The following is a 25,694-nucleotide window of genomic DNA, read 5'->3' on the forward strand; positions in this document are numbered from 1 at the left end:
ACTACTACTCTACTACGTCTACTACTACTACTACTACTACTCTACTACTACTACTACTACTACTCTCTACTACTACTCTCTCTCTCTCTCTCTACTCTCTCTCTCTCTCTCTCTCTCTCTCTCTCTCTCTCTCTCTCTCTCTCTCTCTCTCTCTCTCTCTCTCTCTCTCTCTCTCTCTTTCTCTCTCCTAATTTGTGCTATTATTTAATTTACTAATTAGTCAATAAGAAATATTTATTTCACATTTATTGTACCGCGGTTGCTATTAACAAACTCGACTTTTAAATATAACAGTAAAGTTTCCGTTGCAACTTCCTTTATATTTCCAATCGATTATTAATGACCGAATGTTTACGGAATCCGCGAGAACATTGTATAATGTTTCCATTATAACCTTATGTATTTTTCGATAACGAGAATAGCGGAAAGAGAAGATTATTGGTATTTGTGTATACAATTAGTGATGTGCGAATCGTTCGTTAATCTTCATTAGAATATTATTCGATACCCTTTGAATGAACATACATGTATCTACGTCAATGTACGATAGTTATTATCGTTTATCAGAATGTCGTGCAATTGATGCAAAATATCGAAATAGCCGAATAAACAGTAACAACCGATGATAATAATTTAAGCAAGTTTCGACGGTAAGTTCATTAGTCTCTGTCAAAACGTGGTCTAATTACTTTTCAAACGTATTCGCTCACACTCATTCGTCAATGTTATTATTATGCATATAACAGGCTATATTCGATGCAATGTTATATTAATATTGTGAAATTAATATATTATCATTAATTTACATTATTTACACTAACACACTATTTCTAAATGTGTAAATAAATTTCTGAATATGTTTTAGAGAGAAGATTTAAAATTAAATTATAAACAAATTATAAATGAGTGAAATGCAATAAATTAAATGCATGAAGTTGAATGAATTAAATAAGATTAAATATCAAAAGAAATGAAAATTTGTAAATCTCTTTACATTAATATATGTTCTAAATTTGTTAACAGATAGATATATTCAATTACATTTTTTTGTAATACATTTCGTACTTTATTCAATCATTTATGTCGAATATTACACGATTAAAAAGTACTTTGTGTTTTACAACAATTATATTATAATATATTATATATTTTATTATATTATTTTCAATATTGTACATTCATAATTCGACAACTATTTTCTTTTTGCTTGAATAATGAATGAGTATAAGTTTGTTTCATTTCATATGTACAAAATTCACATTCTTTATATGTACACATTTACGATATCGCGGCCGAAACCGCGTCATTGTCATTTACCATGCTGTGTGTAAGATCCCGGAATAACGGAATAATGATGTTTTCGCTTTGCGTAAAACGAGTTTGATCCCAATAACGTGGAAGGGCTCCTGTGAGCGAGCAACTCCAACGACGGCCGCGCGCGATTTCGCTCATTCCGTAGGTAGTCACGTTTCGCGAAACGTGCGCGGCATTGGGTGTAACCAGGCCGACGGCTCCCGTCGATAAATTTCTGGTGGAATAACATCGCGCGCGCCGTAAGGCCGGATTATACAATATCGACGTTGAATTTCGTCGGGATGGATTATCCGCGAACAGGGTTCGCAACCCCCGATTGGAGCACAGGAATTTCGGACTCTCGTGAAGCTTATCGGCTTTTATTTTTGTTAACTTTAGATTCAACTTACTATTTTATATCGCGAAAAGTTTTACAACAAGATAAGGCATCTGGATTGTTATTTTATTTAATAATCACTGCAACAGCAAAGGCTTTAATCTATTTCGATAAAACATTACAAAATGAAGTGATGTGAAAATCCGATGTACTTTTAGCAAAATAGATTAAATTCTTTTAAACTGAAAAAAATGAAATATTTGATATAGTTTTCATGTTTTTGCGTTATCTATTTTTACACTTTGCGTATACTTTTATACACATTGCTAAAAATAAAATGTTAACTTTAGACGTATAGTTGAGACATACAAAAATGTTAAAATTAGAATTTTTTGTGTTAATTTTAACACGTTTGTCTCAGAAAGTCCACTATACGTCTTTAAGTTAAAATCAATATTTTATTTTTAATAGTGTACTTTATATTTATGAATTTAAGCCAATTTAGATATACGTCTAAGCAGAATGCACACATCGATAATTCCTTTCTAGAATGATTGATCAAGCAGAAAATAGTTGACCGAGAACCAATTTGTCTTTTCTGAATGTCTTGCTTGAAGTTAGAAATATGTAATTTTGTAATATTGTCAGACTTTGTCAAATAAAACAGAAATCTTCAATTATACTCAAAAAATCACATTGCTTTGAAAGATTGAATTCCAGTGGATTAAAAAAGCTTCAATGTAAAAATTAAGTTCTGACATGAGAGGAATCTTCAAGATGTCAGATATATTTAGCTATTAAGGATTTTTGAAGAAAATTAATCCTATAATTATTTTAAGCGACATATATATATATTTTAATCAAATTATTTCTTAGAATATTAATTCAGAAAATAGTTTTCAAAACTAAATAAATCAAAATTGCCATTTGTAATATTATACTCACTATTCGATAATGTTTATAATAAAATAATTATATAAATTAATTATATAAATTATAAGAGTTAATTGATATAAATTATACTTATGCAGTACTATTGTAATAAGGTCCGAAAGTTTTCAACTGAAAGATAAAAGTTTATAAGATAATAATTATTTTTGTCAGAGTATATATAATTATTTATTATTTTTTAGAACAATAAATTAATTTTCTACATTATTAAAACAATATTTTAAATGAATTTTTTCCCTTAAAAGTTGCTTTAAAGTTGCGAAAATTATTATTATTTCATCACAAATAATTCTTTTTCACGAATTTGATTTCAACTTTTAAAACAAAAAAATGATTAAATAAATAAATAAAATTTTTATTTTAAAAACTGAAGTCCAATTTACGTAAAAAAAATTTACCAATGACGAAAAAATAATATTTTTAATTAAGTCGTTTTAAAAGCAAAAATTCAGAATATTTTTTAGTAATAGAAGAATTAAGGTAGAGTTCTAAAAAAATGTATTGAAATAAATGATAATTATATTAAATCAATAAAAATCAATTTATTGTTTTAAAAAGTGATTTTATATAAAGAATAATTTTATATTAAAAAATAAAAATGAACATTTCATTTTATTCTTTTTTATATCCTTTAGTTGGAAACTGTTAGACTTTACAATAAAGTTTGCTAATACGTGGAATAGAATAAAATTTTTTGTACAATTTTGCATTGCGTTTTTATCCATTTTTATTCATATGGCTCGATAGCAGCGGTGGAATTTACGTTCATTGGAGAAATCTCGTCGTTACTTCCGCAGTCACCCATTTCCCATTTCCTGATAAATCTGGACGTGGCGGCGATGGAGGAAAGAATTAGCGGGACATTCCAGGGATGTGGATAGAGACGAGGGTAGGAAGTCAGCAAGTGAGAGCTAGATAAACTAGTGGCGTACGTGCTCTGAAAGTAAAGCGTCAACTGTTGAATAGATGGTTTAGAGACGAAGAGCACGGTCGCCTAATTCAATTCGTTTAACAGACTACTTTCAAAAACGTTCTTTTTCATTCGATCTGTCTTGTTGTTTTCCACGATCGATTCAACTTTTCGACACCGCCACTCCTTTTGTATCCCGAAGAAGCTACATCACCAGTCCGACGATTCCATTCCACCTGTCGATCTCGGCGAGGAAGATCGGTATCCGATGGCGTAGAAATAAAACGTTAGATCGCACGCATTTCTTATCGGAAGTGGTTCGAATCATTCAAAGATATACGAAATAAAAAGTTTCTCTATCTCTCTGATTTTTTTGGCACCGTAAGTTTTACCGAACGACAGCTTAATGATGAGCATCGAGTTATCTACCCGGAAAAACGGTTGTAGGTCTCCGATAAATTTTATCATGTAAAACTCTAAAAATCGTATCGATAAAAAATTACGGGGATTTAAAAGACATCGTAAATTTTATCGTGGTTAATATTTGAGATTTTGATTGAATTAAAATTTCTTTTAAAATATCAGTGATATAAAGAGCAATACAGATCCAATTTATTTGAATGATGGAATATTTGTAACGAGAAGAAAAATAAAGAAAAATAAATTATAAAGAATTGATACAACCTCTTTTACTTGCAATCTTCGTTTATGTCATCGAAACAATGACTATTAATTATTATACAAATGCATCGAGAGCACAGAAAGGAAGTGCGCGTGTTTGTGTAAGCGATGCAACATATGCGCATATTTATCGCAACAAATTACTCTCATTTTCTACATTCAACAGACATGCGCCATGCTTTTCTGCGGCTTGTCATCCATTAGTCGTTTCCCCATTGATCGATCAATGGCACGTGACGCGGAAGATAATCGCGACCACACCTGACATTTCATTCTGAACGCAAATCGTTTTTCCCGCCTTTTAATATCATCGGCGCTCCTTTATCGCGAAATTTACTACTACCTCGCGTATATCTCACTGGAAACTCAAAATGCTAAAAATGCTAAGGTAACGCGTGGATTACCGGCATCCATCAAGATTCGCAAGGAACCCTTTTATGCGGTTTTTTTCTATGTTATCCAGGAACCTACGCATAACGAAGCATAGAAATAGCGCGAACGCGGGCTCAAGTTATCCCGAGCCTATCGGGAATTAATTGTCCTATGAATCACGCATCGTATCATGCGCTGGACAGTTTTTATGTGCATGTTTAGCATTGATAACGGCTATGCTGTACCTATATGCTTGCTCGCTGACTCCCTATCTCCGAGTGTTATATTGATTTATGTTCGCGATGTTTCCCAGCTGGCCTTCGCCGCGATTCATCCTGTGCAGTGTTTAATCGTCCCGCCGCCTGAATGTATATATTTATCGATCGACAGTACTGAGAAATCAGGAAAGAGATACGTGCATTTTTGTGGGATTCGGTTGATTCGGTCTTTCTTCGCTCCTTTGACAAATATATATACTCGTTTACTGAACGTAAAGTGGGCGTAACGTGGAAAGACGTGATCTTCGGTGTATTCGTTTCTTTGAATATGATACAGTATAATATTATTTTAGGAATGTAGGCAGAAAAGTTTTGCCACGTGAAGAATCGCGCGATCTTATTTTTGTAATATTTTTAACAAGAAGGGCCTCGCACTAATTATATGGAAAATTGAGTTTCGGTGAAATAAATTAATTTTTATATATGAGTTCCTTAGTTGACAAATGGCATAAATCCAAAATTAGAAAAAATGCGTTTGTTATAAAAAGTTTGTTTTATTTATCAATTTAATTTACTTTTATTTCGTTTTTATGCTCATAAAAATCAATTTTACATCATAAATAAAGTAATCGTAAAAAAACTGGACTTAAGTCACTATTCCAGATTATTTTATGGTCTACTTTATTTATGATGTAAAATTGATTTTATTTTTATGAACATAAAACAAAATAAAAGTAAATTAAGTTGATAAAACATTCTTAATCCTTTTTATCTACTTCTATAACAAACGCATTTTTCCTAATTTTCGACTTATGTCACTTGTCAACTAAGAGGCTCATATGTAAGATTAAATTGAATTGTGTATTTTAAATAATTTTATTCAATATCGACTTTGTTGATTTTGCACATCGTCTCTCGCGCTGACTCTTAGCTATTATTTCATTATTAATTGTATTGTTTTCTAGAGTCCTTTATTTTATTTGTATTCTGTACTTTATATCATTACTTTTATGTCAAAACGATTAGGCGCGGAGCGATCGCGAGCGGTGATAAGTTTTGGATGCGCATGACATCGAACGAGTAAAGTAGGACGAGAGGGGCAGATTGAGACATGAGACGCAAGCAACCATTAATAAACTCCGTTATATTTTTGACTGTCTTAAAACGTATACTAGAAGCGGAATTGCCTGTGTCACCCATGTACCAAACGTGAAGCCAATATCTGTGCGAGAGAGAAAACTAAAGAGTCCCAAATGTTCGCAATTCGCATGTGTCAGCACCGTTTGTGGTGTGAATTGTTATACAGTTATTTAGTGTTTCTTACACTATGTAACTTACTATGTAACGTATAAACGTGTAAGAAAGTCCAACTTATAATTTAATAAATATTATTAAATTATCCATTATTGGAACCATTGGAATTATTCATTGTCTGTGACATCACTTCACATTATAAGCTATATCACATATGAAAACTATTTCATTTCACCAGAATCTAATTTTTCACGTAATTAGTGCGAGATCCTTTGATATTTAATTATGAAACAATTTTCTATTTGATTATAAAACAGTATATATGTGAAATAATAAAGTTTAGAGATGGAATGAAAACTAGAACTATGTAGGTTTGTTCTGTGAAAACGTTTAACGTTTTATTTTTTGTTTGCTTTTTCTATAGCAGGCAGAGAATTGGACGGTGATTCCAGAGGCTACAGAAGCGCCGAGGAGCAGGCGCGCGAATTGACGCGGAGCATTCGTCGTGAAGTGAATAAACTTTCCGAGCAGTGGAACGCTTTAATCGAACGTAGCGATGCGTGGAAGCGGAAACTCGACGACACCGCTAACGTGAGTACCTTACTCCATTCTTACGTACACAGAAAGCCGCTTACCCCCGAAGTGTATTCCCTGATATGAATACCAATCTTTTGCTTTTTGCGGAAATAAATCCAAGATCGATATCCTTGAACCGGTTATATACGGATCGAAAAGCTACTTTAAGGAGCCGACACTCGGAATTTTTAACACGCGCGAGATTATTTTTCGCTCGAGCGGAAAAGCAAAACCGTGTAAACTGTATGTACATAATTGTTTACGGATTTTAGAATTATCAAATTTAAAAACTGCATGATTAACGATTTTAAAATTACTAAAATAAAAAGAAACAACGGTTATCGATGAAATATTATTTGTTTCGTGTTTATGCAATTCTCTTTTAGAGAAAAAAAAATTTGTTGATCAAGCGAAGATTAATTAATATACGAAATTCACTACGTGATTTTCACGTAAGATAGACGGGCAGCGAATAATTGTTAGAGAAAAAGAGATGGAATTTATTTTTAATATGTTAGGTACACATGAGGCTAGATGCGCGTAGATACGAAATTCGTGATTTATGATACATCTCGATGAGTTGATAAGAGAGATAATATTTGCGAACGGACTACGAGCTTCGCAAGAATTAATTGATATTTTGTTGTTGGGTGTAATATGCAAACTTAAATTAAGCACGAAACTTAAAGTTTCCTTGCGGCAGCGAGCGAATGCGAAAACTTTGATTTATATCCCCCTCGCTGTGCCGTGATATTATGATAGATTGAGAGAGATAGATAAGTCCATATAATATTAAATGCTATCGAAAGTTTCTTTACAATTAGCTCTTATGCAACACAAAAGAAAACTTAAATGAGAATTCTTTTATCTTTAACGAACATTCTCTTGTAAGGAAAGTTTACATAATTTACTTACGTCCGTAAAAAGATAAAAGAAAATATTAAACGATATAATTTTACATTTTTCAATTATTGATTTTTCAATTATACTGGAAAATAAATTAAATTAATTTTTCTATATCATATTTATACGTACATAAAATTAAAAAAATGTTTTATACGGCTTTTTTTTTATAAATAATTTTTTTATAAATAGTTTCAGATAATTAAAATTTATATAAATGGAAGTTTTTTTTTATTTTTTTTTTCTTCTGTCAATTGATATCGATATAGTATTACCGAACATATACGACGACTGCGAGACAGAGTATTAAAGTATTTGGTCTTAACAAGAGTTTTACAAGAATGACGACAGCGTTACGAGGCTCAATTTTTCCTTCGTATTGCTTTATGATTGCCATTGCAATTTTCTCTATGAGAGGTTCCATTTGTCGGAACGACTTTGCGCCCTAGAGGAAGCAACCGAACCGTTTATTGGCGAGCACCAAGAAAAGACGTTCGGAAACGAGCTACCTTGTAGTAAAGACATCCTCAGATGCGTTCCCGGCCAATCGACGCTCGTGTCGCGTCTAATGCCACCGAAATCTCGAGCTCACGTCTTTTTCGATATCGGAAATAGCTCCCATTTCCGGGACGTCTATTTAATCGGCGGTTCAACTTTGTATTGCGCATGTGTCAATTTGTGTTTGATAAAGAACGTAATACAACTATCTCATAAAAGTTGCATTCTCCGGTATTATTGAGAAACGTGGAGACCCTTCAGCTAATAACGTCTCGTTTTACAAAAGGACATCATTATATAGATATACGAGTTTCCTTGAGAAGACTCGACTTCATTTCAAATTGAATATCGAAACACTGATAACTTTCTAGTTACAAGTGGTTGGAAATAAGTCCTTCTGAGAACTAAGTCCTTCTAATTAAATAAGAAAATCTTATTACCTATTTATTTTCTCAAATCTTATAAATTCTTTTTTGTATCAACAGTGAATACAAATTAATTTATTCACCATTATACTAAAAAAAAATTTTTGATTGAAAATGGATGAATCAGAATTTTCTGGTTAAATTTATTAGAATTCTAATTGAGATAATTGGAATTCTGATACAATATTTCTGGTAAAATTTATTAGAATTTTTATTTTTATCAAAATAATTATATCAATTAAAATTCTAGTTATCGCTAACTGGAATTCTAATAGATTTAACCAGAAAATTCGTTCATTTTCTACCAGAATTACTATTTAATCCAACCAGACCATTTTTCTGAACATAATAGTATATATCCCACAAAAAAAAAAGATAATGAAAGAGTATAAAAACGCTATTTAGTGTCGAAAATTCAGGAGTCAGGCGAAAAGACGCGATCAAATATTCAGCGGGAAAAATTCGTCGAGCAACTTCATCAAAGAATACACTCCTCGAGTTTAATGCAAACCTTACGAAGCACTGACTCGTGTATACGTTCTCGAACTAAAAAGAGCTTCGCTCTACAGCAGGTTCCTCACCGGAGGAATCGTTTATAAGCATTGCCAAGGAGGACGAGGAGATGAGATCTCGTCTCCTCTTCGCTGCTCTTAATCCGAGAAGGTCGAGAATTTATTATCGGGCGACACAGCGCAACGGGTGTATTCGCGATGCATCGATAATCGTATTCGATTCATCGCTTCTCAGGTGCTCAGGTGCGGGCGGCTCGATCGACGGAGAGGTGTAAATCGCGCTTTCACGACCCTCGCGCGCACGCTTGTCGAGGTTTAATGCATCCTTTCGTGGGCGGAATCGCGTCGACCTCCCCGTGCGATCCCTCGTTTCCCATCCCGATCCTCTCTTCACCGTCACCTCGTTTTCTTCTCTTTTGCGGCGGCATTACACCCTCGGTCTCATAAGCGGTTTTACGATTTGCATCCCGTTCGCGTGAGAGGTCCGATATTCAAGCACGGCTGAATATTCCACAACTGCGCTCAAGAACGTCGTGCGAAAATGAAGTCTGCGGCGACATCATCTCCGAAGGAACAGTGTATCCGTATTTCCATTTTTTCACAAAAATAATTATTGACTTGTTTTTGCTTCGTTTACGATTTTATTTGCACAGAATCAATATATGTATTTTGGAATATTAAAACCACCTAAAGTGTTCTAGTACTAACTGCTGAAAATGTCAATTTATTAATTTCCTATTTATTATTTATTAATTTCCTATAATTATTCTTGTTTTTGATTATGAAAAATTATTTTGTTATTATTTGTATCATTTTTAGAATTATTTCCATTGTATTTTCTGTATTATATATCTATATATTATATCTTTATATATTTCAATGTTCTGTATTATATTATAAAATATATAAATATATAAAATTATAAATATTCTGTATCTATAAAAAAGAAAAAAATTGAAATGATTACAGAGCCAAAATCGACGATTCTTAAAATAATATTTAAAAATTTTGTCTCAAATCTTTTAAATTAAAACCCTAGTCAAAATTTTTTAGAATTATTCGATTTTTACTGCACAATTTCTTCTTTATTTGATGGAATGACTATTTAAGCTTAAATAAAGACATATTTATTATTAACTTTTTTTATTAATAATCGTATTTTTCTAATTCTTAAATTTTTTATGTGAAACTGCTCTCTCTTTTTCTCTCTTTAATTATTATCATTATTATTCTTTTCTTTTATATTTTTATATCTTGAAACAATCTAATCTCGTTCGCGCAGCAAAGAGATATAACGATTCAAAATATAACGTTAGTTCATCGAAAATTATGGGAGAATCGAATCGGAAACTAAAGGCACACTTTAATTCTAGCGATACGATATTTTAATACTTATTCTAATCAAACGACATTTATTCGATTATATAACGCGATTTACACTCGTTACAATCTATATTATTCTTCTATTTTCTTTATTATTTTTTCACTTGTTTCTTTTTCTCTAATTCTTAGAGGGTTTGCCCTAGAATATTAATAAACGCTTGATTTATCCATCTCTTTAACATTGATGTACGAAATATTCTCAAATGAGATGTGATTCCGCCGCAGTTTGATTCTCGAACGGAGCGCGACGCGCATGCATACCAATCGGATGGAATTCACGATACATCTACACAATATTGTCTACGTCAATACGTCGTCTACGTAACAGCAGAACTCTGATTGCATAACTGCAAAGCAAGTAACTTGTATGTCGATGACATAAAATAATATGATGATATAATAATGTATATAACTGGCAGTACAAGTTGTAAAATATTAATTGACTTACGCAATGTATATAATAATCATTAATTTCACTTTAATAATCAGTTACTTTTTTGAGAGGTTACCTTTTAATCTCTTGATTATGAATATTATTAATATAACTGTTAATGTTGACAGTTAAATTGATTGTGGTGTATTTATTTGTCCAGAAAAAAACTTTATTTAAATTAATATTATTTGATCATTAAATTTTAAAGTTTGAAGAGATGTGGCATAAATGGCATATTTAATGTTTATTAAGGAAATATTTTTCTTTCCTAAATTCATTGACGAATCTGTTAACAATAAAATTATAGAAATTTATATTTTATGTCACACAGTTGAATAATCAGGTTTATATCCAAGATTTAATTTCGACTTTGACAAAGAAAAGACAATAATTTTGTAATAAAAATGTAAATAAAAATAAAAATGTAAATAAATCCTGATATAACGTCAACGCAGCATCGTAGAGATCTATTTTAATATAATTCAAATACACCATCGATTATATATATCTTTATATATCTATATAAGCGGTTTACGCTATTTAGAATAGTTAATTGTGCACGAATAGTTAATCCATTATTATAATTTCAGTATTTAATTAAATTACTAACGTTCAATATCTACAAAATTCATATAATAAAGTTGACTTTATTTTTCAAAAGTTTCAGGACTTTGTCTTATGTCCATTTAATTAAGTGCAAAAATTATCTGTTATACATAGTTTTACTTAATTTAAATGTATCCATTCAATAAGTTTATCATGGCCGGTAATCTCTCCGGTCTCTCTTATAAAATCGGAATTTTCATAGCTTTTATATCTATTTGCATAATTTAATGGAACATTATATTATATATCCTGGCTAGTCATTGCTTTGGTATGTGTATGTTAATGTAATCACTACAAGTTTTTTCAGAAATTCATCTTGTTACAAATTGTACATAAACACAGTTATCGAGGAAATCCCGATTGCTTCCAGCAGCTAGTAAGGCTTAATTAATTGCAAGATGTATATTCATTAATACTTCTGTTTGTTCTTGTTAACCTGAATTTAAATAATTGCCAACTTATAGCTTCCCCTTTCGATCTACACGAGCTGCGTTAATAAAATTGTCACGTTTGAGTGAATCAGCCTCTCAAGACTCGGCGATGAGATTCTTTTCCTTACGCTCCATTCAAAATGTTTTTACATTATTGACGAACGAATTGATAATGTGCACATTTATACATATCAATCCGCAGGTTTATCGCACGAAAATGAATGAATTGATCGATTGACGAAAGCCTCGAACACTAGAGAAAAATGTTTGCGATAGTATTTGTCAATTAAAAGTGCATCATGTTAACGGTTATGTGACCGATATGATGCACCCGGAAGATCAAAGTTTTAGCGAATCAGGGGAGTTCGCGACGCAAATGCATAATTCATGAGCGAAACACAATTTAACTTTTAAATTCCACGTTCTCGCCACTGCCTTCCCGCCTTCCTCCCTTCCGTCTGCCCTATCCTTCGTCGCGCTTTAATTATCGGCTATCTGGTAATTACGGACGACACTTTCTTTTTGGTCGCCGATACCGCCCGGAATTCATCGCGGTCTTATATTAATTTGAGTTCCTATCTGTCGGCTCCGAGTGCCCTGATAACCCAAAATCATCCCCAAAAATGCAAATGAGGCAAAGCGAAATGTTTTTTCGAATAGTTTTTTATTCATTTTATTGGAAAATCTATATGAGAACCATCGACGCTTAGCCGTACGAACGATCGTTCTCATAATCATATTCAAAGCTTTGAATTAAAAAAATGTTATTATAAAAAAATGTACGAGCTCTAAAAATTTTTATATCTTTTAAAACCGAAATCATTTAAGTTGAAAAATAAAATAGATAGAAAATTTGTATTTTTTATTAAATAATATTTTACAATGTAATTAATTCTTATCTAATTCTTTCGTAAAATATAATTGAAAAATTACACAAAATAAATAAATAAAAAATTTTATATAAATAAAACATGAAACACAAATCTTATTTTTCAATTTTTTTATTTTCATCAATGATCATATAATCTTATTGTCACGAAATTTTATTTAATCAAATAGTTACAGATTAATTCATTATATCAAGACTAGGGAAAAAACTAGAGTTTTGAGATGGACAGGGAGAATTCATTATATCAAGACAAAAATGGTCGTGGCATTTCCATAAAAATGTATTTCTTTTGAATCTCCATATAAGTACGTCGCGAAAGTTCTTTCAATGTAGATAAATGGAAAATTTAACATTATGAGTTCTGCTGCTGTAATTTCTCAACTGCTGGCAACAAAACAAATATTGACATATATTAAAAAGTCTTTTCCTGGAGTTGATAGACGCCCATCATTTATTATGAACAGAGAAGTTTTATCTCGAGAATGAAGCGAGGCAAAACATTCTTTTGAAGTACAGAACTGTTGGGAACTATTTTGTGTAAATAATTTGTGATGACCATCTATCACGAAGAAGTTCTAAACAGTTTTACCAGACGTCTGAAAAACGAAAACTGACAAACATCATAGAAACTCACAGTAATGGGCATTGTGCTAATTTTAATGAATCATGATAGGTATTAGAAAATTTCTTCTCTACCTCCTTTATCAATATTATAAACATGTATATTATGTACATAGAGAAATCACAGCATGTATATATATTATATATATATAATATATAGAGGTACGTCCATCTACAAATAGATGGATTTAAATGTGAGCATTTGGATATTATACAATTATATATTAATGCTTATTAAAAATGTCAAAAGTGTATATTTTAGTCGTTTCTCGCAGCTGCTAAAAAACTTGCACATGGAAATAAAAATATAGAAATAAATTTCATTCTCTCGGACGTTGACGGGTCAGACCGGAATGGAGAGTGAAGCGCAGCACCCTCAAGAAGGCAAGGAGGAGGGAGAACGGATGGTTGCAATCGCGAGATATCCCGGTTTAAGCTCGAAATTAAGCCGAACCGAGCAATCCGAGTCGTCCTACCGAGGAATTCTCCTCCGTAGTTAGGTATGCAAAGCAGGAAGCAAGGCAAGAGGGAGCCTGTCCAGGCCCAATCAGAGAATATAGCCAACGGCAGTTGTATGCACATGGAGGTGCATTCGCGCATTACGCATACACATATGGATTCACACGTGCAAAAACACACACATACACACACACACACATGCGCGCGCGCGCACGCACACGCACGCACGCACGTGTATCAGACACACAGTGCAATGTCACTATGCATTCACAAGCATGTAACACACTTATTCCGGCCAGATCACAATGAATGAATGAATGCATATACGTATCCGGGCCAGTTGTGGAAATTCAAATACCACCTTTTGAATTATAGCCATCGGATTATCTTCCAATCACTCTGGATAATGCATTAAGGTGGCACAGCACAATTTGCGTTCCGTTTAAAAGTAAATACATATTCAATGTTGCATGCGAGCTCACTCATCTTTGTTCGCTGAATCAAAAGTTCTGAAAATTGATTACTCAATATCAAGTTATCTTCGAATGTTAGAATGAGCATAGATTGAATTAAATCTATGATTATAGATCTATGACACGTCTTAGAATTATAGATAATTATAGATGTGACATGTCAAAGAAACTTCCCAAATCCACTCACACATGAGCTATATGCGATTCATTAAACAATTTTTCCTCCCTTAGAAAAAGGTAATTTTTAAAGATATTTCCTACGCAGTGATTGATTAACAATGAATGATTAACAAATGTATTATTCTATTATATTATACATATATAATATATAAATGTATTATTCAAATGTATTATTATTTGAATTTATTTTCAGATATTAAATACTATTTAATATATTAATATTTGGAATATCTACAGAACTATAATATTTCTATACAAAATATGTGATATATAAATTTCAGAAATGAGAAATTTTCCATAACAATTAGTGTCTCATAATATTCTCGCAACAGAAATTTGTTTTCGAGCCAGCAATTGTTAATCAGCTACGTTATGTGGGTAATCAGCAATGTATATACACAAAAGTAGGATATAGACATGAATTATATGTGTATATACATTTGCCGCAGCGAAATGATAACACACAACAATTTCCGGCGATGTTAATGCGCTCGGTCATTCGTGTCGCTATCAATCCAGTTCTCGGCGAGTAGGAATTTAATCAACCAATTAACGATGGCCTACTAATTAATTAATTACAGGGCAAATTTGTGATAAACTATAGTACCGTAGAAATTTGTTGTATTTATAAGTGGGAAGAAAAATAATTAAGCCAACGTCTATTACTAACATTAATACTGGATCGTGTATATTATTATATTTACTCAGTGTTATTTTAAGATGTAATGATTCCGTCACTTTGCACATCTATTTACGTATTAATGATCTCGAGATTGTGTAATCCATTGGAAACCAGCGGAAGCGAGCCAGGAAAGAATATTTTATATTGAATATCTTAATCAATATCTGATAATTCACATGAACATTCCGCAGTATAATTTATCAATTGCGACTAATAGCTTTATTGCCAAGATTATGCATGGTGCGTGTGTTGCATATCTCTAACAACATAGAGGTAATAACAGGAACCGTTAAGAAATAATAATCAGATAATCTATGTACACACATATAATATTCATTATAAAAACTGCTGATCGAGTAATAATTTTGCACTTTGCTTAAGCGACAGATTAACGGTGTCTCTTGATTTCCTTAATTTAAAATTATAAGTAAAATTTCATACTTTATAGATACAACATTTTAATGTCGCAAGTTAATATGTATTAATGTATAAAAATAACAGAAAAATAAAAATCTGTAAGATTAATCGAAAAAAATCGAGGTCTAGCCTGTAAAAGCTTTATCGTGTCTACTTAATGCTAATTTATCGTCTATCGAATGCATATCGTTTATCGATTTCGATCAACGCGACATGCTTTCCACACGTGAGAGAAACCTGGAATTTGCATATCTAATCGTCAGCTTATTTACATGTCGTTCGTTATCGCGGAGAATCCACAGTGGAGGAAGCTCAAAGTTAATTCGAACTAAAAGTACAACCGGAAGCGGCTGCTTGACAGTGGTTATGTCCGCTCGCGTCTCTTCATCCTCAAGTTTAACGACGCATCAAATTCCGCTCGCACCGGCGCGTCACGTCGCGTCGCGACGTCCAAGTATAAATACACTGGTCTACGCGTTTCAAGTTCAACGCACCCGCGGCCAATAATGCAACGCAGCGCATCATCCTTTCCGTAGTATGTAAAATATATTGTACATTAAAATACATCAGAGTATACATTAAAATATTCGTATACTTGTACGCGCAATAAATTTCGACGTTGCCATTCGCACTGTTTGGACAAAATAGTCATATAAGACGTACTTTATTTTCTTCTTCAATTTCGAATTTCTTTGATTTACTCAAGCCACAAGAATTTTCACAATTAAAAGCAAAACAATATCTGTATGATGAGAATGGTACGTCGATATGAGAACAATTATATTTTTTGAAAATGTTTTAAAAAATTTACCAAGCCATTTGGCGCATCCATTTCCATCATTTTGAATAGATAAAGTTGAAGTAAAATATCAATTTTGAATGTATTCTCTCAAAATTTCTGTAAAACGGTATAACAGTATTCGTGAAAAATTTTAACGCGTATATTATGTATATAAATCGATACAATGAAATCATATAAAGAGTCTCTATGTCTCTAAACATCTCTGTGCATTTTAAAATTTAAATAAAGATTTAGAAATATCTACATGGATTTTACAAGCTAATATCAGAGTCGATCGAGAGATTTAAGAACGGGGAAAGAGCTCAAAATGAACGGTCGGTTGATCGCGAAAATCTGGGCGGAAACCGTGGCAACACGGCGCTCCATGGATGCTGTAATATCGCATTGTAATGTTGCGCGCTCTCCGGCTCTCTTGCATTAAACATGAGCTATATATCGGCATTGTGTTCTATACATAGACCCAGGCTAAATTTACATTATGTTTATGTGGCTAGTAATTGAACAGGACGTGTCAGAGTTGACATGCGAGAGCTGCGCAGCGTAGTCCCCGTGAGATTCGAGAACAAGGCCTCGTCGTCCTCGTCATCGTCGTCATCGTCGTCATCGTCGTCGGGCCATTAAACGATTCTATCCAAAATATTGTGCGCAATCTTGGCACGTTTCATGACAAAAATAGAATTATATCTTTATTACAACGAAAATTGAATCACGACGTTGAAGTATCGAAGAAGTAAAATGCGGCATTACTTAACGTTTTATAACATTGTCTTTTAAATTAAATATCAGAACACCAATGACATAATGATTTCCATCTGCATTTTTAATCATTTAATCATGTGAAAAATTTAATCGCTGTAAAATTTAATTTATTTTTCAAACACGAAGTATTTCTCGATTTTTTAGCAAATCTGCGAATCTGGCAAATGTCAGTTTGAGTTTTGATATGTCCAATTTAATTTATCATCATTTTGATTTTTGAACTTTTTATCAATGTTTGAACATATTCGAACCAAAAAAAAACTTTCATTTTGTTTAAAAATTTCTTGATTAAATATTCTTGCGTGTTTGTAACATTCGAAATTAAATTCGAACAAAAGAGATTGAAACTTGTACTCGAAAAATGGGAAACTAAAAAAATATCTTTTATAGCCGTTTTTATCTAGTGTTTCAAATACTTTCGAAACTGTTGAATAAATCGCTACAACTCCACGCAAATAACCTATTCATCGTATACGTATCTGGTCTCTGAACTAAATCTATGGTCGGTATTCAATAGTATTTACATTTTAAATTCTTCTAAGTACAGTCTTAAGTTATCACGAACTAATCAAAAAGAACTGTATTAGCATCTTAAAACATTACTAAAGACAATGTTCTTCAATCTTAAAATAAGAACGGATTATGAATACCGCTTTATAATCTGTCAGTGTTTAGGATATACGGAAAAAATCTACAAATTGCTATTATATGCCACGAATTGTTTGCAAAGTCAGAAATTTATAAGAAGTGAACTTTGCAAGTATAAAAGGATCATAATTCATACAGTTCGGACAAATACATTAAGATACTTGCGAGACGTCTGAAGTATTATATTATAATGTAGTTCGACGATACGAATTACAAAGAGGATATTAAGAAATGCAATACATCACGCTCTAATTGAAACCATTGTGATATTTAGTGAACATGAGATCCTGACACTTGCGTCAGTAATTTAAATCAAAAGTTTATGGACGTAAGAATTATTGGTACTTGGTATTTTTGAAAAGCAATTAATGAGATCAATAAGAGAGACTGCTATTTTGACGTCAAAAACTAAAACGAAAGCGATGAATAAAATAAATCAATAACAATTTATCCTCGTAAGTGGTCCATAAGAAAAATGCAAATTGTATACAGATTACATGCTCCTTGTGTTCCTTGTGCAAGTCAGATTGGTTTCATATCCAAACGACCATGTCTGTTCTGAAGATGAACCCGGATCTACAAGTTTACTCACGCCGCGCATCGTGTAATACTTCAAACTCTGGCTACATCACGTTTCTCTGCCGCTCTCATTTGTAAATGTTACCTACACATTCTAACAACGCGCAATAATCGTTCGACGTGCAATCGCAGTTTATGCCCGTGTATCGATTTATAATTACGCCCGAGTGTCGCTGGCATCCGAGCTACTTAGCGGACAATAACGCATTAATTGCCGGTTAAATAAATCGATCCTCTTAAACGATTACGCGCATCCACTGCTCGTATACGATATCCTCTCGTACCAGTATATGCGGATAAAACGCGGAAAATGATGATGGTCATAAGCGCTTCTTCATTAGGGCTTATACGAACGTAAATGCGCGTAAGCATATACAAGGGAGATAAGCGAGTGCAATAAATGAATAACGGATTAGTTTCAGCGATGGATAAAGCGATACGGCGCCGGTACACGCATCGGTGTGTATATAAAATAAACTATGTGTGATAAATGAACAGTCGGTTAATATTAAACTTTAGCGCGCAGCCGCTGAATCGTATTTATAATTGACGAGTCCGCGGCCGTTACTCACCGCTTATTCTTGCCTGGTTTATCCATGCGCATACACGCGCGTGTATTCGCGCGTAACACGCTCACGCGATAACGAACGAATCAATAATATTTTTTTTTTCACGTCAAAATATTCGACAAAAACGGTGCGAAAATAAACCGTCCTCCAGCGAATGTCGATCGCTGTGACGTGTTTAACACGACGTTAATTGAATTGTCCGCGATACGGCAATTAGTGATAATAACCGTGTTACTCAAGACGCGACTTTATGCACCCGATCAAAATTTCAATAGACAATTTAATTAATTATCAATTAGCGCGGCAACGCGAACGTTACACAACCCGTGCCCCTTTAATACCAAAATGATGGAGTGGATAGCGTTTTGTTTGACATTGATTGAACCATCGGCTGAGGAATTACGAATGGTAACACGGTGTAATCCATGAAATTTAGATATTTATCGAGGAAACAAGGATTTATCAATTGAAAGAGATTAATTAATGTAATTTGAAAGAGAGAATGGATCTGTGATAAGGGAGAAAATGTTGGATCGACTCCGGATAACCACGTATCCGTGCTTACCGGTCAATCTGGCCCCATGATCCGTTCTCCGCTGCTGATCCGCTGCGGATTTTCTAAGAAGAACCGAACGGCGCCGGGATCGACCGAGGGGTCCCGGCTGGTCTCGCACGAAGGGCCCCACGGGTCCCACGGGCCCCACGGCAAGCCGGCTTCCGCTTCGCTCGGCGCGCTGGGCTCTCGCCGTTCCATTATTCTCGTCCTCTCCATCCTTTTCTCCCTTCCCCTCCGCAAGTACGTTGTACCTTGTGATTTCGTAGCGGTTGGGGCCTACCGATCCGCCACGCATTCAGTCGGCGTTTCGCGCGAAGCGCAAGTGCGCGCACGCATGTACGTACGCACGCACGCATACACGCGCGAGCGGATAAAAGGAATCCCGAAGTAAGGATGTGACAGCTGCGACCCGCTCCTGGAGGCCCGTCGTGCGTCCGTACCGTCGCCCTTCACGCCGTGTGTGGGCAACCGACACCCGGGAGAAAAAAGGAGAATAAAAAAGAAGAAAAAGAAGAGAACGCGCGGAGAAGTGTCGCGACTAGTGATTCGAGATATGAGAGACATCGTGTTCAAAGCGTACTGTGAGAGAGTTGATCATCGTTGATCCTTATAAATCGAGTTTATCTCATTTCCGCGAGATCGATAAAACGCACACGCTGGCGAAAGGATATCATATCAAGCATGCTCAGTGAAATCAGTTTCATAGACGATTGAGGGCGAGCGATGTCATCGATTAGCTGCATGCCGGATGGATGTTACGTCTTAGTTGGTGATTTGAATTATTATGAAAAAAATAATTGAAAGAAAATCGGAAGATTTCTTTTAAGGAAAATAGGAGCAATAATGAATTTGTATTAAAAAGTTTCAAACTTATATCATCAAATTGCCTTTTGGTTAAATAGTTGGCCTATTTTTATATTTTTATTGTCGAAAATTTATTAAATGATTCTTTTGCATAAAAATAAAAAGTTTTTTCGGAATTGAAAATCCAAAATATATTTTATTAGAACATTCGTGTATAAAATTCGTATTAATTAACGATAAAAGAAAGATTGTTCTACTATACACAAACTCATAATGAAATTGGTTGGAGAAAACGACCGGTTTCGACACGGTCCTCCGGTTTTTACTACCATCACAACTCTTTCACTTACCTCTTCTTCCGATATACATACCGCAGCATAAATCAAAGGTTCTTTTTACTCCATTCCATTTTTTATTATGCGCGAGAAGAAAGATCGTTTTTAATAGAAGGGATTAAAATAGGACGTATTAAGCTAGAGAAAAAGAATTCCAATAAATCATGCGTTCGTGTTAAAAATGGAGATCTTTACTGAAGTGCTCGTCAATCGATATTCGTCAGTCGAAAATTACGCTTTCACAAAACAGAGCGTTTAATGAAATCTTGGTGGAGAAGCCACCGTTGCACTTGAGAAGTAATATCAAACTTACTATCAAACTCGTTTGTTACCGAACATCCTGTACATATATATGTACTTCTATTAGTGATACATGAAAGTAGCAATTTATAGGTCGTAATTTACGGGTACTTGGCGTTTAAAGCTGCACTCGAGGATCTGGGGAAGTTTCAAGCGCTTAAGAGTTTCCTTCTCTAACATACCACCTTCTTTGAGATATTTGTCGAACGTTCAAATGCACTCGATGAAATGGATCTCTTTGCAGGTCGTAAACGTCACCGTGGTCGCCATTCTTTCCTCAAGTTTGCTCGTAGTACTTGAATTTCTCTTTAATGGGAAGGAATGGCTATCTTTTTCAAACATTGTCAATCCGTCATTGTCAGTATCCAATTACCGCTTGTGTCAAAATGATTTTATATCAAATCTTGATTTCTGGATTCCGTATAGCAGATATAACTAAAAAAAAATCACTTTTTCTAATTGACGAAATTTTTTAAAGAGAATTATAAGCCTTCAATGAAGTAAAATTTTTGAATGTTTCTTTTCTATTTAAAATTAGTAATTTTTTTTTAAGAACTTAACCAAATAAAGCAAAATAATTATATATATAAAAAGATATACTAATTTAATTTATAATCGTGATGAGATTAATTTTTTTTATTTCAGAAATATTAAATCCCGCTATAAAAAATTTGACGCACTTGACGCAAAATAATTACATTTATTATATTTATAATAATAATACTCTTCCTCCTCTTCTCCCTCCCCCTCCCCCCCCTCCCCCTCCTCTCTCTCTCTCTCTCTCTTTCTCCTGGTGAAGGATATAATTTACCTTACCGGGATATAAATCGCACTGTGCAAAACAATGTCGCACGACTTCGCAATAACCAGGACGCCGTATCCCCGAGCGGACTTTAATGCATACGTAATTTAATCGTGCATCACTGGAGTCCTGGGGTTTGTGGAAAGGACAGTTTTCTGTTGTTTGCGATTCGCTTGTTGTTATTCTCGCGTGCAGTCGCGAGAAATCCAGTTTTCGCAATAAACTCACATCACACATTCGTGCATCGCGTCGCGTCGTGTCGACTACTTCTTTCCCCTTGCCGAGTGGCAACTTCTGTTGCATCGCTCTGTCCCATTTCCTTTTGTATACCATCGACCTCGTTTTCTCTTTCATCTTCTTGGTGAGCGAATGACAAATTCAGAAGCGGGCTCGGCCCGGTTCGTCCACAGCGAAAAGAGAACTCTTAAGCAAGATCATCCCTCTTGTATCCTCGTCAGAAGTCTTGTCGAAAATGCACGCTGTAAATTCTCTCACGCGTCGTTACGCGAAGGAAAACATGGGAATAAACGTGAAAATTCGTAATGGTTTATGTTACAAGTGAACATTAATAGCTCTTTCGTCGTGCTACGAGAGTGAATAGTATCATTTTACGATCTTCGTGAAAAAAAAACTATCTGGGGAATATTATTCTTTGTAGACTGGATGGTCTGTTATATCGCCGGCATTCGTAATCGATCCGTTCCAAACGTGCGAATGTTTCCTCGTGACGTTTCACGCAACTATGAGTGTGTAGTCATTTTTAAAGTTATATTTGAATATTATCGAATATCATGTTACATATATCGTACCTTCCGCTAATATTTTTATGGAATATTTATTTAACATACTTCTATACATTATCTGTGTCTTTTATTAAAAAGAACGTTTTTGTAATTCTCGAATATTTCATATGAGAAAACCTTTGATAATACATTTTTTTCTTTCTACGTTTTATCGCAGAATATTCTTTTCTATATTAATAATTGAAAGTTGTAATTGTAAAAATCGAATATCTGATAACTTTCTTTTAAAACGTAACATGAAAATTGCCATTAGATCCGAGCTACTAAATAATTCTCAATTCTCTTTTTCTGTAGCATGAAAAAATAAACAGATGACTCACTATGAGTGCCGAATGAAGCGTGAAAAAATAAACGGTTTAAGAGATTACGCTAGTCTCTTAACTCCGTGAAAGCATTTCGTAGATTTTTTACCACGAATAATAGAGTTTTATATTTCATGATTATATAAATTTTCTATAAAAATACGATCGAAATAATATTGCAAGCCTAATTACATTTTTATAAATGCAACAGAAATAACTTATATGAAAATTATTTAACGCAATGATTTAAGGTTTGAATTATAATTAATTATACATATATTACTAGACAAAACTCTATACAAAATAAAACTATAATAATAAATTTCATGTAAAATATGAATGATTTCATACACTGGAAAAAATGTCTGGTTACATTAATTGGAATTCTACAAAGATTAATTATAAATTCACCACAGAGGTTAATTATAAATCAGACATTTATAGTTAAATCTATCAAAGATTCTAATTGAGATAATCAGAAATTTAATCATCAGAATTCTGATTGATATGATCAGAATGCGTGTATTTGTTTGTACTTCTTGTTGATACATCCAGAACATTTTTCTCAGTGTATATACATTTTTACAAAAAATAGAAAAATTATTTTACCGTTTAAAATTTCTTTTAAAAATACTTTTTAAATAATTAAAGTTGATTATATATAAGTTTTTCTTCAAATATTTATTGTATATGCAAAAGCGAAGATTTATTGCTTGTAAGTTGTAGACATTAGTTAACTTAGTTTTAATTATTATAAAAATTTGTTTTATATATTTTAAAACAAGAATAGTGACACGCATAACTTGATCGTGTATAACTCTCGTGGCTTTTGGAAAATCAATCTCAACATGATACTTATCATTCGAGCACTCAAGCCTAAGCTGTTGGTCAAGCAAGTAGCCTCTTCAGAATGTATTCAACGCGACTATCTTCCTTCTGCGTCTCTTCATGCGTTTACTACAAGAGAACCGCGGGAGCTGACAGCTGAATCGTTTGACCCATTTCCTCTTCGTCGTTTCGCAATGCATTGCTAACATAACGGCCTTTTGTACACCTCGTATTGCTCTAGCATGTCCCACTTGCAACGTCGGAAATCGGCTGGATGCGGTTATGCTTCCTTCCGTTTTCCATCGTCGATCTCTATACCTGACTTATACATGCATCAAAGATATCACGAGAACTCGAATTTTCTTTTTCTGAAATTTTGATCTCCTGTAGAGCCTTTCGTGAAAGAGTAAAGATTACTAATGTTTAGAAGAAATTTTTAAACATATAAATATAGATGTATGTTATGTATCAATTGATAATTACAAAGAGAAATATTTTCTTGTCATGCAATAAACAATAGCTAAATGAAATAAAATTCCTTCTATAATTAATAACGAACGTAACAGTATATTTATTGCTAACGCTCGATAAGCAAGAATCATGTGGGCGTGGATTTTTCCTTGGAAAAATGTATACGATGACTTTCACATGAAATTTTTGGTCGCCGCTTTTTTAACACAAATAATTCATAAGAATCTTTATTCCATACTTTGTACTTAGTATATAAAGAATATTTTCTCTTATTATTTACATGTTTACATGTTTATAGTTATAAAAATATAACAGATAATACAATCAAACGCTTCTAATAAAGATATTTTAAAAATATTTTTTTCAAATATAGACACATCAAATGATAAACGATTGCAGAGTTAATATTGAAAAATTGATCAGGATCATGTATAAAATAAAAATTTTTTAAATATTTGTTAATTATTAAAATCATTAATATTAAAATTAATTAAATATAAATATTAAAATCATTAATATTAAAATCATTAAAATACATCATAATTAAAAATCTTTTTTATATTATCTAATATTAATTAGATTATCAATAAATTTTTGCATTAAGATTACAGGATTTAATAATAGCTCCTTTTCAAATTTTTATCTTTTTTAGCACGTTAAGGACTTCGTAAAAGATTAAACACTGTTTTTCAATTACGTCAAATTGGCAGCGACGTGAGCAACGCGATTTCACGGCTCATCGGTCTCATTAATTAAAAACACGCTCCAGGAAGATATTATAAGATCTTAATTTGAGATTTTCATACATAGTGCATTGAAGACATGTTCATTAATATAACCCGCGAGATCCGTATGGAAGGTGCGAATTCGAGTAAGAGAGGTTGTATTTCTTGGCGTATCTAACCTGTGCTTACATTGGATTACGCCGAATTGTACAGCGTTACGAAGCGCGCACGAGAATCCTACATGCGCATTGGTCCTCGTATTTAGGCGAATTAACGTGGTGCCGCAGGGCAACGAGAATTCTCCATTATACACGCTGAGGTCGAGGAACTTCCGTAAAATGGAGACGTGTTAATATTTGCGTGCATATACCGGATCACACGATTACGTTACTCAGCAAACAGTCTCGTGAATAATGACCGTCGTATCTTGATGCTCACGGTAATCTACACATTTCGGGAACATTGAAACTCGGCTCGTCCGTCACTTTTAGTCCGATTTCCTTTTGTCCTGAAGAATTTTAGAATCTCGAATCGGCTCTTTGAATCATACGCCACTTCAACTTTTAAAAGAAAAGAACTAAATTTGAAGTTTACGTCGTCGTTAAATTCTTCTCTCGCCTTTCACAACTCTGAACATTCGATGGCTAAGATATACAAAAAAAGATGATCTATTTTTGTATCCTAACTCATGGTGATCAGTATAAAAGTAGATGATCTTTTCGCAAGAGGAAAAAAAGAGAGAAGTTGTTCGCTAATATCTTCTGTGAAGGAAGATTCTTGATTGAGATAATTTATGAACTCATTGGATAAAATATTCGATTCATTTTATTAATTAATTTTCTTTATTATAATAATTAAGTTTCAGACTCCAAGCTACTCCAAGTACAGAAAAAAATCAAATTCTTGA

The 25,694-nt window shown here is 33.4% G+C and overlaps 1 protein-coding gene across 1 annotated transcript in view; it reads left to right on the forward strand.

Annotated features, from left to right (window-relative positions):
* The window catches only part of LOC105618888, a 112,495-nt gene that overhangs the window by 40,544 nt on the left and 46,257 nt on the right, over positions 1 to 25,694 (forward strand). Inside the window, exon 5 of the mRNA XM_012200419.1 lies at positions 6,441 to 6,607. Within this exon, the coding sequence (XP_012055809.1) occupies positions 6,441 to 6,607 (167 nt within the window). The remainder of the gene's footprint in view (positions 1 to 6,440; positions 6,608 to 25,694) is intronic.

The sequence above is a fragment of the Atta cephalotes genome (assembly GCF_000143395.1).
Source record: "Atta cephalotes unplaced genomic scaffold scaffold00018, whole genome shotgun sequence".
NCBI classification, from domain to species: Eukaryota; Metazoa; Arthropoda; class Insecta; order Hymenoptera; family Formicidae; genus Atta; species Atta cephalotes.